The following is a 15,768-nucleotide window of genomic DNA, read 5'->3' on the forward strand; positions in this document are numbered from 1 at the left end:
TTTCCTTGATGTTGTTATATCCTGTGACATTTTGGTTCATTCAGTTGAGCTTGTATCACATCAAGTGAGGAACCACAGACTGCAATCCCATCAGAATAACCATGGTGCTTGCTACTGTGAAGGGCTCAGAGAAAAAACATTCTTAGTGAAAATTTTATTGTTCTATAAATAAAAGCTACTGAAGTCAGATATCCAGTGATGGGATTTTTTTAGCACTAGATATACTTATATATAATACTTTAAATAGAGCAGCACCTGCGTTGAGAGGGAGTTATTTTCTAGCTCCCACACATTTGTGCTTTCAGGAGGAAGAGGAAGGTCCTGGCCACTGCAGTTGCCACTTCTGTCCTGACAGAATCCTGGCTCTTCCTCTAAAACAGGCAGTAGCTCCAAGATCTCAGCTCTCCCAGATTCAAAGCTGAGCAGAGATGCTCTGTGAGAGGCAAATCTTGAAGAATCTGTGAAAAGAAGCACAGAGTCCTTGATTCAGCAGAGGAGAGTTCTCCTCACAGGCCTTCCTAGAGGGCTCCAGGACTCCTCACCTTGGCATAGAAGCACATGAGCTTGCTGTTGTCATCCCTTTGAGCCATGGGCTGTTTTTAAGTTTAGGCACACCCCAATGCCTTTCCAAGCTCAAACACTATAAAACTCATACACTATAAAAATGTAATTAGTAGTGGCTACTATATATCAGTCAAAAGCATCAAATTGGACTTTATAAATCAGAAATATACCTTAGCTTAGGATCCTGAATCTAAATTTGTCCAGATTTTTAAGGTTGTGCCAGACCCCTGAAACCAGTAGTAATGTCAGTGAATCTTTTAGCTTCACCTTTAACTATGTTCTGGGATTGTTTGGGGCTTTGTTTGTTTGTTTTTGTTCATTCTGCCAAAATGGAAAAAACAGGGTCAAGGCCAAAAGGTGATTGAGCCTACTGAGAGTTCACCATTTTCCTGTAAAGCAGTAGCAAGCAGTAATAGTGAAGAGTCAATAAATCCATAAGTTACTGCCTTCTATCAGGGATTCCATGGTTTCCTTTAGACTAAAAATTACCTAATCATAACATAAATGTGCTGTGCTTCTTATGCGTCTTAATAGTGATAAACAGTTTAAAGCAAAATTGTGTGTTACATAATCACCTCCTAGGAGGAATATGGCTCAGACATCTGATTCCTTTATGGTACAGTGTCATCTCTTTGTAAAACAAGGTAGCTAGATGTCCATAAGCTTATAGTGTCTTTTATTCCTTGATCAATGTTTTTTTTTTAAATAATTTCCTTTGTTCTGTGCACTTTGGAGATTCTTCTAAGAAGAGGTAAGCCACAATTCTCATAGGAATCTGTGCATGGGAAAGCATGGTTAAAACTGGAAATGCAATTATTTGTGTTAATTGCTTACTGGAATATTATAATATTGACTGCATGGTTTGTCTCTTACATGCTTGCATTGCTGTAATGATCTGAATTTAGTGCAGAATTTGTTAATATTAGACACAAATTTATCTTGACAGATTTATAGATCAAGCCATGGCGAAATTTAGTCATGTAAAATATAATCATGCTCTTGAAATATCTGCTGTAGCTCCAGTACATTTCAGACAGCTTAGTCCTGTCTCAACTACTCAGCTGTGGTCCGCACTTGATGTAGTTCCTCTTTTCAACCTGATTATCGTGCAAGAGGTATTAATTTATACTGAAGGTTCACAACACACTTATCAAATATCAAATAGTTGTTTACTATTTGAGAATACTTCATATCTTCATAAGCTGTTCTCTTTTTATTTATTTTTGGTGTGGGTTGACTTCATCTTTAACATGTAGCCAATTTTAAAAAGATGAGGGTAAATAGCTTTAGCTTGCCCTTTAAGTGGGCAATGTGTAAGAATAAAACAGAAGCCCTATTTAGGCCCTAAATCATTTATTTGCAGCCTGCAAAATGTTTATCAGATCTATTTATTGACCATTTAAAAGACAGATATTTGTTATAGAAAATATTCAGTTTCCTGTAAAACTTGTGTCATTTAATTCTCCTGCCTTCTAAACAAACCCACAGATGACAAGAGCTGGGGTGGTAATAACATCTTTTTTTTTTCTTATGTAAAAGAGAAACATAAATCAGAAGGTATCAGGCCTGCAGTAACAATTTTAGAGTAGTGCAGTTCAGCTTATATAACAAAATAGTGAGAAACAGAAGGAAGAAATCTCCAAATGGAATCAATGCAAATACATAATGAAGTCTTAAAATAACATTATCTAGCTTGTTACACCCAGTTGTTACTCTGTGCAACCAATACCTATCTTCTCTCCTTTTCAAATATCACGTGAGCTTCATTGTGCGTTTAAACTAGTATATTCCTAAGTCTTCCTGTCTCCGTATTTGACTCACTTCGCTATACCGAGCATTCATCTTCTACAGAATAAGAACATTTGGATGACTGTGACTAATAACTGTAAAGCACAGAAGGGGTTTAATCTACATGAACAATACATTTGAGAAAAAAAAGAATTGTAATTCGCTGCTGAAATTTACTTCTGTTTTCTGCAAAAATGTGGATGTTGTTTAGCGGTGTCTTAGCTATTATGCTGCCTGGGAGCATTGCTGAGAGAGCGAGTTACGTGCTTGCAAAATTTTAGACACAACCCCCCATGTCTCTTAAAATCCCCAGTGAATTCATTGTTTCACTGTTTGCTCCACCTCATGAGATGCTATTTAGCTTTGCCAGTCAAGTGTAGCATCTCTGTGTACGGAAACAAAAAGGCATGTGCCCACAATGCCTCCCTCAAGGGTGAAGAATTTTCCTGTCTGCAGCTTAGGCAGTACAAGACTTTAAGGTTATGATGGCTTCTTGTACTAGTTACTGGAAAGCAAGGAGAAAAACAATGAAAACTCTTATAGGCATATGTAGCACATATTAAGCATTTTTCAGGCTAGAGCACATCCACAAGAAAGGAAGCTTGCGCAAAAAAATGCAGTCTGGTTAGTGAAAGGCGGTAGGGAGCATTTCTTAATAGAAAACTATAAATGTTTTCACACAGACCCTTTTTATTGTCTGCATTATAGGTTTAGCATGCTCGACCAAGCTGTTATATTAATATGAAGTATGTAAATTACAAGTATGTAAATTACTTATGTTCAAATCCACAAATGTTCTCTACATAAGTTCTTTTTTAAGGGCTCCTTAGATTTTCCAAATTACCTGTCGACTTTTCTCAGACTCCCTCCAAATAGCTTTTCTAATTTAGGATTTTATATGGTCTGCTGTGTAATGGGTAACATTATTTTTTCCCCTCTTTTTCTGAGCTAGGTCTACCCATTTTGCTCTTAGTTTACTGTCCTATTACCAAGTTGTAAGCGGCAAGGTCTTTGCTATTTCTTAGTTGCTGTTTCCATTGGGGGGTTAATTTTCTTCAGATGGTAACATTACCTTTCCTAGAATTGTGTGTGCTGTAAAATATTTCCAACTCAAACATCTGCCTTAAATGTTTAGCAGGAATGAATAAGCTTTGCTCTCCTTCCTGCAGCTTGTGATGATGAATGTACAGGACTCCTTCTTAGTGAGCTGGATCAACTAAACCAGATGGTCATGAGTGTAAACTTCAGTGGTCCACTGCCTGCTCCATATAAAATGCTGCATGGTTTTGAGAACATGACACAGGAATTAAAGGTATGTTCACGGTATGCACACACATAAATAACAAGGCATTGGTACAACTGTGCTTAAATCTGTCCAAACATACAGCTGTGAGTAGGTTCAGGGAAGAAGAAAAATTCAAAGTTTAGTTACTTCAGATTTATTGTAGTTGATAAATAGTTATGTTTATTTATTATGATTTATTTTAATAACTAAATCATGCAGCAATAATTCATTTATATACACGTATAGGAGAAAGTACAATGCAGGCATGGAAAAAAGTGATGTTACCTACAAACAAAAAAAACAAAATAGTGTTTATTCTAGTGCTCTATAAAACATTTATATTCTGTATACACAGTATGTTTCCTCCCATACTGATAGGTTCTCCACTAAAATACATAAAGCTCTCCACATTCCCGAGTAAGGTATTGGATGGTGTGACAAGAGTCAGTAGCAGGGAGAGTCACAGGATGTAATGAGTGTAATGAGCAGGAGACATTTCTTGTTTACTCTTTACAATATCTGCAAACACTGGAATCATTAAATAAAATTTTATATTTCTCCTCTCCACCTCAGCATTTGCTTTCACCTCAAAGAGCACCAGAGAGACTTCTTGAACTAGCACAAGAAAATCTGGATACGTTGGTGACAGAAATGGATGAGCTACTGACGAGAGTAAGTCTGTAGTACACTAAGGTAGTACTATCAGTTTGGTTAAGGCTGCATAATGATCAAAATCTCCTGAAGGTGAATTAAACATGAAGGAATAGATGAATTATAAGATGCTTTTCAGTCTCAATATTTGAAATTGCAAAAAAATTCTCTAGCATATTCTTTCTAGGGGCCAATACACTGAGATATGTTTCCTGCATGACTTGATAAGTTAAGAAGCAGCTGATACAGAGCACCCAGAAATCTCACTATCTTGATACAGCATTTATGGGCTTCCCCATGGCCTGTTTTATAAATGCAATGACTGCCAAATCATTTGTTGTGTTTTTGAAGTTTGGTTTTTGGTTTTTAGGTCATCTACTGGCTCAGTTTCTTTTTTCAGGGGGTGTAAAGGAGAGGTAACTTAGGCTGATCCACCTCTTAAAAAAGAAGAAAATAGAGAGAAATAAAGTTCTAGCTTAGCAAATAACTAGATATCATTAAGGGTCAATGAAGTAATTGAAATGGAGACAATATTTAAAGGGAAAATTCAAATATATACAAAATGTGTGAGCATATTTAAATATGCATCCTGTATATTTCATTTATGAGGGATGTGAGAGTCTCTTGGATGTCACTAGATGTACTGTTTACTCTGTTAGGAAAGTTTTATTTCAATGTAGATCTTATTTTGGTCAGTAATAGAGATTATCTAAGAAAATAATATAAATTGTGCCACCTAGTGGGAAAAAAAAATGGAAAGGGGCCACTTGTTATGAAAATTCCGCTCTTCAAAAGATATTAATATAAAGGGCTGTCAAAAATCATTTTCAAAGAGTAGGCACTCTTCTACACTGAAATAACCAAGTAAGCAAGGTATTGATCTGATAGTATGCACAGCTGAGGGAACATAACTAAACCCCACACAGTTTTAGCACCCTGTCATGAAATTGTGCAGGGCTTACAAAGGTAAAATTCTCAAAGAAATAGGTTTGAATGTGTGGATTGCATTCAGTTTTGCTCACCCTGTAGTGGGTAAGCAAATGTGATGTATGTATATACGTGTACATATATATATGTATATACATGTACACATATGTGTTTGTATATGTATGTGTGTGTGTATCTGTCCACACACAAATGCATCTATACAGACCTGCATTGTATGTATAAAGGAAGTTTGTTCTATCACTTCTTTTTATTATTTTATTTTTTCTTTCTAAAGTAACTATATTAGTTTTAAGTATTGGTAGATTTTAAAGTAAAGACCAACAAACAAAAAGAAAAAAAAATCTGCCTTAAGCTTTCTCGGTTTTAGGCTATTTCTTTTTCTTTTCCATTGTCTCTCTTTTTAGCATCCTTTTGTAATTCTCTCACACCCTGAGAGCACCATCAAAAATGACAAGGCTGTGAATTCAGGCTTTCTGTAGAATGGTCTTGAAAGGAAAAGTAGCATGGTGATGGTTTTAGAGAACTGCAGTGGTGTTTCTTGAAGCCTATATTGCTAAGTATAAGTCCAGAACACCACCAAGGCACATTTCACTGATCTCCAGTGTTTGCTTTGCTGCATTTCCACAAATAGGGATCTCTTTTGTGCCAAAAGGTGTTGTTTGGGCCCAGACTTCTCAAAGATTCATTCCAGACCCATTCTCTAGTTGAAGTCTGCCTGAGCTTTATCACTTCCCCAGAAGAGAGTTTCATGTGCCTGTGTTTAAACTTAAACATTGGGCAGCAGTTTTAAGTGTGACATTAACAAAATATTGAATTGTAGTAAACTGCATATGTAGCAAACAAGCTGGACTTTATTACAGATATAAACATCTCTCTGGCCATGGAATGGCCAGGTAGAGTATAACAGATGTTACATGCTGTTTAATTTGGTTTATAGAGTTAAAGCTAGACCAGAAAACCAAATGAAATGGGGTTCTTTTTCAGCAAAGAAATTATGACCAAGTGTGGAAAGCATTCAGTGGCATTTGAGTATTGAGGAGAACTGTCATGGAACGGAAATGGAAACTGTCCAAAAGCAGATTAACGTGCACCAAATTGTTGTACATGCCATCCAGTCATAAATATTGAGAGTTAAAGTGGTCAATTGGAATTAATATGAATGTCAAAAAAGTAATTGAGTGTAGTTATATGCAAGTTATAAAGCACCATTTGTAGTAAAGGACTAGAAATATTATAGAATTTAATAAAAGTAAATGCAAAAATTCTAAGCAAATAAAAAGTAAAGAATGAAAGACTGATTGCTGAGGATGTGGCAATAAATAATAAGATAGTTCTCAATTACAAGAAGAATAAAATCACACCAGAAATGCCAAACTGTTTTAGAGCAGTGGTTCATCAAAAGCAGTCTCTATTCTTACATTTTTCCTCTCCCAACTGTCTTTTATAACTCACTATCACAATACTCTAGTTCCACAACCAATCAGTTAAAGGACTTTTGTAAATCTTAGAGGTAGTAACTTAGAAGTAGTAACCAATAGCATGATTAAAGCTGTATAATGCAAAAAGCTATGTTCTACTGGTCTAGGGATTAAAAAAGAAACAACTTGCCCAGTCTGTTGTGCGTCCCTAATTCTTCCTTTATATTTCTATTTACATCAACCATTTTCATATAAATTACCTACCAGGTAAAACCAGAATTACAAGTGGGATGATAATGCTATGGATTTCATTTTAGTAAGAAGCCAGCTGTTCTGATGTACTTTCAGGACATCTTATCTAGGGACTAATCAGAAAAAAATAAATCAGAGTGTTTAAGTGATGCCATATCTTTCTATTACTGAAATGCCTTTTACTAACAGAGAAAAGGTTTTTTTATAGTTCAAGTTAGAGAAAACATAACTTGTTTTGGTTCACTAACCTAGTTGTTTCCCAGAGACTGGAAAGGTTGTAATGCCCTGCTTCTAGATATTTCTTGGGAATGAAACCCGGGATGATACAATTTTCCCCAAACACTTTTGGCTTGCTTTACAATACTGTTTGAAAAGCTTTGCTTGTTTGAAATGGTCTGCTTCTTTATAGCAATTTGTGAATGAGAATCTTGAAAACTAAGTAGAAAATACCAAGATGATTATTTTCTTCACACGTTTTTCTGGTCTGGGGAAGGTGTAAGTCTTCATCCTGCTGCTCTTCTAATTCAGTTATATTCTAGAGCATTTGGTTGCATGAAAGTAAAAATTTTACCGAGCACTCCAGAATATTACAAGCAAATAATATCAATCGTCAGAGCTGAAGAAAACAACTTACTTTCATTTTCTGTCTCTCTTCCTTGGTTTAATTAATGGATTGATTTAAAATTCTCCTTGCCTATTGACACAGACTGTCTCTTTTGAGAATGCCCCAGGGGAGAAAGCAAAGAGGTCACAATATCTGCTGCACTTTGTCAATCAATGGTGAAGTGTGGAATTGTGAAACCAGAGGAAGTATCCCCTGAAGAATTCATTAAGAGGTTCTGAACAACATTTACTTAAGTTAATTCATGAATAATTTCATCCTGTATTCTTTTGTGTGCTGTTGCACACAACTAGGGCTTCTAAGAACCGAAAATAAAGCCTTCCAATTTCGATTGAAAGGAAACGGTAATAAAACCTAATTGTGTACTTGAACAGAGCATGTCATTTCTAGTGCATCTGATCAATAATTCATTGATTGCATTTTGCCTGAGGAAAGTTTTGTAAGAAGATTTATCTAGTAGGAATATTTTCTAATGCAGCCTTGTCTTGTTCATTAATTATACTTTTCCTGAATTTGGATCACTAGGCTACCAAGGTGACGGCAGATGGTGAGCAAACCAGGCAGGATGCTGAGCGGACTAATGAGAGAGCAAAATCTCTTGGACAATTCCTCAAAGGCATTCTCCAAGCTGCTGAAGGTACTGGAAAAATAAATATGCCAGTTGTTTCCCAAGGAAACTGTAAGACAGTAGAGAAGAGGATCTGAGAGAGTGAGGAGGAGAGTTCATTCAGTGAAAAATGCTATGTGATTTAAATGTTGAATTAAGAAGCTACAGTCAACTAACTTCAGGCTCTTGCAATCCACGGGGTGCAGTTCATGTCAACAGTTAGTGCAGTGATAATTATTAACACAGACTAGCAGAAAATTGAGAATTTTGCAGTTATTTGAAGAAAAGCTGTTATGATGAAGCAACTCAAAGGGTACCCTCTGCTTAACTTTTGTTTATCTTCAAAGCAGATGAGAACATGCACTTGGAAGAAAACACTGTAATACTTCTAGCATCTGGTATTGTAAGACTTCCTCTTTATTTCTCAAAATGACTCCAAAAAATACATTGCTGCTCGCTCTTAATGAACATTTGCAGCCTAGAATTTGCAAGTGACTCCTAACCATAACTAAGCAGTGGCATGCAGCCAACTTCCCTCCATCCACAAGCTGATTCTCTCCCTCTACAACTGCGCTGCAGACTCAGGAGCAAAAGTTTTGTAAACAGCTTTGAAAAGGAAGTCCTAAATACTGTATGGAGCTCTGAAATAAGAAAATGGTTTGGATATTTGAAAATGATTGACAATCACTAGCAGGCTTTTTTATTTGAAAAATACCGTATTTAAAATTCCCTCTACAGGACTGATTTCAGTAGGGTCATGCTTCTGAAGGCCGATTTGATTAAAAGCAAAAGATACTACTTCTGTCAAAACATTAACAATGCATTTTGTATTGCCTTTCATGTAGTACATCCCAGGACGCATCACTTAGTGGAACTAATCAGCAATTTAAGATTCCTTTAGAACATGCAACTTTGACATGAAATAAATGTGCAAAAAGCAACATGAGAAAGTCTAGAAATTTTCAAGAGGTTTTTAAGTAAAAATCAGATATGTTCTTCATTTTCAGATAGAGTTGAATTTGTGAAGTTGATGATGAATTCAGGATGACAAGGGTTAAACTTATGTTTTGCTCCACAAGGTTTATGTTCAGTGTTTGTAACCCTCACAAAACTTTCCTCAAGCTGGTTTAGCAATAGAAAATAAGAGTTACAAGATGTTGAAGGGAGAAATAAATGCATGCAGTATCTTGGAAGCAGACAGAAGGACTTTAAAATCGATATGTTTGTCTAGCAACAAAGTCAACATTATAAAAATAGTTTAAATATAGGAACACAGGACTGCAGGAGATGTTGTGGATCACTGCATCCAATCCCATGCCTCTGTAAGTTTTCTTCAAACACATATCTTCTTTGAATTAGTTCCCTCCCACCCCTCCACAACACACTCTAAATAGAAGATGGTTTTAGAACTTGCCTCTATGGATAACTCAAAAGTTCATTTCTAGCTAAATGTACTCCTGGTCAGTATATCATCATGTGCTCTCTTGCCAGCCGTTTTTTTTAGTTCAAATAGTTTTTACCTCTCCCTAGTGCTTCTCCTCCTCTTCACCTATCCCCCACCCCTAGCTGTGTTTACAGATAGGAATTATCTTCCCCATCATTTTTTTCTAGACTAAAACTCTTAAAAATAATAATGTTTTCTTCTAAGTCTCCTGACCACCTTCACATTATTTCCCTGCCTCTGTTCCAGGCTAGGTTCATTGTGAGCACAGGTGACCAGCATTGAAATGAGGTTGCTTCAGTGTCTTGCACTTCAGTAACAATAAAATCTCCCTCCATCAGCTCTCCTAATGCATTCTCAGAGAGCATTTCCTTTTTTTGGAGCTGTGTGCCACTGGGGACTCATAATATTGCAATGTTCTTGACATCCATAGCTAATCTCCAACCAGCAAAGTCTTATTTTAGAGCCGTAATTTGTTTTGTTACTTAGTTCATAACCTTGCATTTTGTGCTATTGAATTTCATTCCAGTTTGATTGCTTCAGTTCTCAAGGTCACCCGATGCTTTCTGCATAGTATTCCAATGCTTCTCCACCAAGAGTTTCTTATAACTTTTTCTCATTAGCATATTTGATCGGTAGACCTCCTTTTTTATTTATTTATTTTTGACAAGATCATCAGTGAAAATATTCAGCTGGGTCTGTCTCTAACCATACAGTCTGACATGTGCTATCTTTAGGGAAAAACAGAAACAAAAAAATATTGATTTATTCTATATCCCATTTTCCACTTACCTCCAAAGTAAGCTTTAGAGTTTTCCTCTTCATCATTTTTTTCAAACCTATGCAACATGTAGCTGAAATATTTATTTGAATTTTAAGACACGTCTTGATTTCTTCAGCTAAAGATTTAATTTGAAATATTCAAATGTACCTGTGTGACTAAGAACTGTGTGATTTTGATGAAATCAGTTACTTGGAAGCCTGGTGCCTATGGGAAGCAACAGTACTTTCTTAAATTGAAAATGTAAGTGATGCCATAAGTCACTTAGTTGTTTATGAGTGGGTTTATTGAAAATATATTATGGTGAGCTATATGAGAAAGATTTTAGTTGGTCCTTGAATATGATATCATCTATACAGCTTTGTCATTCAGGAATATTTCAACTATTCCAAATGCACGTTACATTTATGTTGTACTATCATGTATTCTCTCTTTTGTACTTTCTCCACTTCTGGATGTCTGCTTTTAAACATAGAAGCTCTTGGTCTGTGGCCCTCCTCCCTTTCTATTCTCTCTCCTTCTCGAACTCAATTCTTGCAATATTTATTCTTACTAGCATTGTTAAATCTGGATGATAAAAATAAAATATTTTGAAGGTCTTCAAAAGTAATGTAAATCTGATTTCATTGTTTGTGCTGCCTGCTTCTTAGCTCCATGAGCAATAGCCCAGATCATCTGCTATTTCAAAGCTTCAGTACAAATTCTTTTGGGGGAAGAAAGGCGGAAGTAACATATTTCTTATACTGCATATAGAGAATTCTTCACTTTAATTACTGTGTCTGAAAGTGAGCTACAGTAGAGGGTTTGATGAAACATATAGTACTTTTCCATTTGTTTCTGATCATTGAATTAACCATCCTTGATATTTCACAGCAAGAATACCCAGTGGAGACTGCATTCCACTTGTTGATCGAGTTGACTCAGATCCGATGGCAGATACGTAAAGCCTCTCTGTCATTTTATTTGCTAACTCTCTCTCCCTCTCCCTCTCTCTCTCTCTATATATATATACATATATATATATATTGCTCCCTGCAGCTGTAAATGAAGATGCTATAAAACTGAACGAGACACTTAGAACCCAAGACAAGACCCTGGAGAAGAGTCTGCCAGAACTGCAGAGTGAGGCTGACAGAATGATGGCAGAGCTGAGAAGCAGAAAGATGAATGTGCAAGAAGGAATAGCCCAAGATGAGTTAAAGTGAGTAGAGGGACCTCCATCTTCACCCTCCCAGTGATAATATCCGAGACTTACAAATGTGTTTGTCATCGATTACAACCAAGCTCTGCCATATATGGAACAATATAGATGAAAGTATTCCAACTCCATGCCAAAGCTTAGAAGTCTAAGGTTTGGTCACCTACTTATCTGTAAAAATTATTAATAGTAATAATGACTGCTCTTTAAAATGTATTTGAGACCTAATTCCTGTAATTTTACTGTTTCACAAGATGCTGAAAACTGACTTGATCTAGCAAAATACTTGTGGCTAGGATTTTGGCAGTCTCTTCCTTCTGGGAGGACAGTGGGCCAAGCATATTCTTAGACCTAGGGATCACTCAGCAGTTTACTACAGCAAACAGCTAAAAGGCCATTAGCAGCTATGTAGTCCGTTGAAGTTATATGATGAGTCCCTAAGAAAGGTGGCTGAAATACATATTTTCAGGCTTGAAAATGTTGATTATTAGGTGTATGCATAATGTAAGGAGACTCTAATGGAATACAAGTGTAGCTAAGAATTCCAAGCAGTACAGAGTCACAGTTGCACTGCCTGTCTTATGCTTAATTAACTGGATCATTTCCCAAAAGTCCTACTGTATTTCTTCCCATACATCTGATAGATTCTCTTTGTGTTCTCTTGAGAAAGGATATAATGAAAACATATTATTCAGCAATATTTTATTACTTTTTCCTTTGATACCACTGAGCACCAGCTATACTGTCTCTATCCACCCACAAAAGTAAAGGAGCTCTTGCTCCTTTAAAAAAAAATAGAGAAGAGAAACATTTAATCAAACTTTGAAAGTCTGTTTGCAATTTTAGAGCAAATGGGAGGAGCTGACAGGACAGAAGTATTTTCAAACATGGTGTACATAGGCCTTCAATGCTATAGCCAACAAGAAATTGCCTGAATAACATGAAATTAGTCCAATTGCTAGAGCAAGAAAGGCAGTGGTTTTGCTTTGAGAAAGAACTACTCTCCCTCTTACCATTCTTCTTGAAATGTGAAAAGTGAGTGTTTTCATTTCCTGATAAAGCAATATGTTTGATCCTCAGAAATATATGAATAACTAACTGATTTCAGTTGAAGTTTGATGGCAATATCTTAAGAATAGGATTAGCCCATTCAGTCCATTATTGAACCATTGAGATCCAAGAGATTTTGACGGTGGACTCAACAGAAAGAAAATTAGTCAGAGAGGATTTTGGGGGAGAATGAGGCAGTAAAAAGCCCCTGAAAAAATATTTTCTGAAACTCTTTCAGGACCTCTCGAATAAAATTGTCTTAGAACTGCTTAAGCAATGTAGTAAAATACAGTGTACAGCATGCATCCTATAAGAAAAAAGGATAAAAAATAATGTAATCATTCTTAAAATGGTATGTACATGTTTGTGCAAGCACATATGTGGATCTGTGCAAGCACATGTGTTCCTTATAGACTCATTTTGAAATACTTGTTCTTTGAATGGCTTTGTGAGTCTTGTCACTTGGAAGTAGTAAATAGCACTTACTCTTTGGCGAGATATCATTTGGCAATGACTCTGCTCTGCTTGGCTAGTTTGCAGGATTTGGTCCTAGAACACAATGACAACAATCAGTGGATGATTCTTCCCTCTCCTACATTTTCATTCTTAAATGTTAAAATACCATTTAAGCTGCTCCTTAAAATTAAGGTTTCTTGCTTTTACAAATGGCAAAACTTCAATTACATTTTTAGATTTTTCTCTCATTTGTCACATCTGTAATCTGATTGCCCTAATCTACTGAAATGGCATATTAGTGAATATTTCTCTAACGAAAATATATTTAAAAGACCTCATTTTCTGTCTAAAACCCCATAATTTTCATATTTCTGAAATCTCCCAATAATCTCCCAAGTTAATAATTTAACTTTCTTAAATCAAAAGATTCTGGAAACACATGATTTTGAGAGAATCTCTCATTTTCTCAGACACCACTGAATTACTGTTAAGGGATGCTGTAAGTCAGAAGTCTATATTTGATATGCTGAAGAACTTTATCTTTCTGTGAACTTTTCTTGCATGAATTTCTCTCATGGCTTTTGAGCCAAAGTAATCCTCTATCATCCACAGTTTTTGTAACTATGAATAGCATAACAGCCACACACTGTTTGAGGAGCTGGTTTCTGTGTTTTGATATCAATTCCTGATGTTTTCTTTTGATGCCCACTCGGTTTTGTATGAGGAGAGAGCAAGCAGAGAGCTGATCACCTTATACATGCTGCTTATGATTTTCTAGTCATCTCTACTAACTCATTTCTTATCCAGATAGAAAAATTCTAATATATTTAGTCTGCCCACGTATATATGCTGTTTCTTTTTCTTGGTCATTTTTTTCATCTATCTCTATTCTTTCCTGGTTAGGTATGCAGTTTGGACTGCACTGTGAGGCAAGGGCATAAAAAAGGAAATCCATCTGCCTGGTCCTGTTCTGTCTCATAGACATAAAGGTGCCATAACTTGTCGTAAGTTTAAGGCAGTAGTTACTACCACAGCGAGCAAAGGAGAAAGTATCGAAGAAATTCTGGATTCCTTTTGATATTTCTTCTGCGATAGCCTGTCAATATTGTGTTCAGGGTTTTGTTTGTTTTTTAAAATGTTTTCTTCTCAGAAGTTGCAAATTCATTACTGGATTTTTTTTCTTTTTGTCAAAACCACAGGGAAGGCAGATGGTGTAGTGGGGTGAAATCCACCTTAGAAACCCCCAAACTTGAAGTTCAGGTACCCTCCTTATGATTTTCCTGTACCTCTGAGGCATCGTTTAGGAAGTGGTGCTGCATTACACAAAACTTATTCAAAAGCATGGCATCATGAAGCTGAGACGTGACACAGCATTGAGGTTATTTCAGTCCTTTAAAACTGGGTGCAGCAACTCGCATATGATCAAGAAATATGTGTCTCCTCTGCCAAAAGCAGACGCATGATCTTTCTATATTGCTAAAGTCCATTAAAAATATCCCAGCATTTATTTTGGCTACTGGAAGCAGAAATCCAAGGATCCTGGGGGTTGTTTGTGACACAGGAAAGAATTTATGATTTTTGACTGACTAAAGCAGTTTGTCTGTTCCGAGACAGCTTGAAATCAGGCATATCTACATTCTGTCGCCTCTGCTCAAGGTAATAAACCAGTTTGTGTCAATTGTCACATTAATGTGAACGAAGGAATGCTATTTGACAAACAGATTTTTTTTTAACAAAAAGCCCTCACATTACTAGTCATATCTCAAGAATGGCAACTTACTGAACAAACAAAGTACTCCATTCTAATGCAGCTTAGAAAAACTCTCTAAAAAAGGATCTAAGAACAACCTGTCATTTCACTTCATTAAGCGTGTGAGCTCCTGGAAGTTACTTTGAAATTTTATTTTAAAATCCATTTAATTTCACAGAATCACGGAATGGTGCAGTTTGGAAGGAACCTTTGGAGATGGTCTACTCCATCCCCCCTGCTCCAGCAGGGACCCCTAGAGCATGTGGCACAGGGTGGCATCCAGGCAGGTTTTGAAGATCTTCAGAGAAGGAGACTCCACAACCTCTCTGTGCAGCCTGTTCCAGGGCTCTGTCACCCTCACAGTCAAGAGATTCCTCATGTTCAGATTCCTCTTGTCCTGTCACTGGCTACTAATGAAAATAGTCTGGCCCCAAATTACAATATGGCCCCATTTGTCTGGTATTAAGGATACTGCGATTGCCTTCCCTAGGAAAGTGGGCTTAATGCATTTTCTGGTGGGGGCTAATGTGTTGCAGGAATGCAGAAGATCTTTTGAACAAAGTGAAGAAATTATTTGGAGAACCCAGTGAGAAAAATGAGGAGCTCAAAAATGAGGTCCGGGACAAGCTGGCAAACTACCATACTCAAGTTGATGATGCTCAAGATCTGCTAAAAGAAGCTACTAGTAAAATTAGGGAGGCTGATCATTTATCTGCAGTCAACCAAAAAAACATGACGATGGTAGAGGTAAGTACTGAGAAACCATATCCTTGATTAACTGGCTGTCTGACCAAAATTTGAGACTTTGCATAGACATTTTGTAACAACTAAATCCTGAAAAAAAAATACAAGGAAAGCAAAAGTATTCTTTAATATCAAAATATGTGATATAAAGCAAAAATATCAGAGAGAGAAAATGCACTGGCTTTAAAAAGTGGAATTACTCTACAGGTTTCT

At 36.4% G+C, this 15,768-nt stretch overlaps 1 protein-coding gene across 1 annotated transcript in view; it reads left to right on the forward strand.

Moving 5' to 3' along the window:
* LAMA2 (laminin subunit alpha 2) overlaps nt 1-15,768 on the forward strand; it is a 336,063-nt gene that overhangs the window by 251,369 nt on the left and 68,926 nt on the right. Inside the window, exons 34-38 of the mRNA XM_088533890.1 lie at nt 3,522-3,664; nt 4,211-4,309; nt 8,054-8,165; nt 11,396-11,558; nt 15,348-15,558. Coding sequence (XP_088390016.1) covers nt 3,522-3,664; nt 4,211-4,309; nt 8,054-8,165; nt 11,396-11,558; nt 15,348-15,558 — 728 coding nt within the window. The remainder of the gene's footprint in view (nt 1-3,521; nt 3,665-4,210; nt 4,310-8,053; nt 8,166-11,395; nt 11,559-15,347; nt 15,559-15,768) is intronic.

This window comes from Tinamus guttatus, unplaced genomic scaffold (genome assembly GCF_059628265.1).
Source record: "Tinamus guttatus ecotype Peru unplaced genomic scaffold, ASM5962826v1 Tinamus_guttatus_pri_ptg000525l, whole genome shotgun sequence".
In the NCBI taxonomy this organism is placed as follows: Eukaryota; Metazoa; Chordata; class Aves; order Tinamiformes; family Tinamidae; genus Tinamus; species Tinamus guttatus.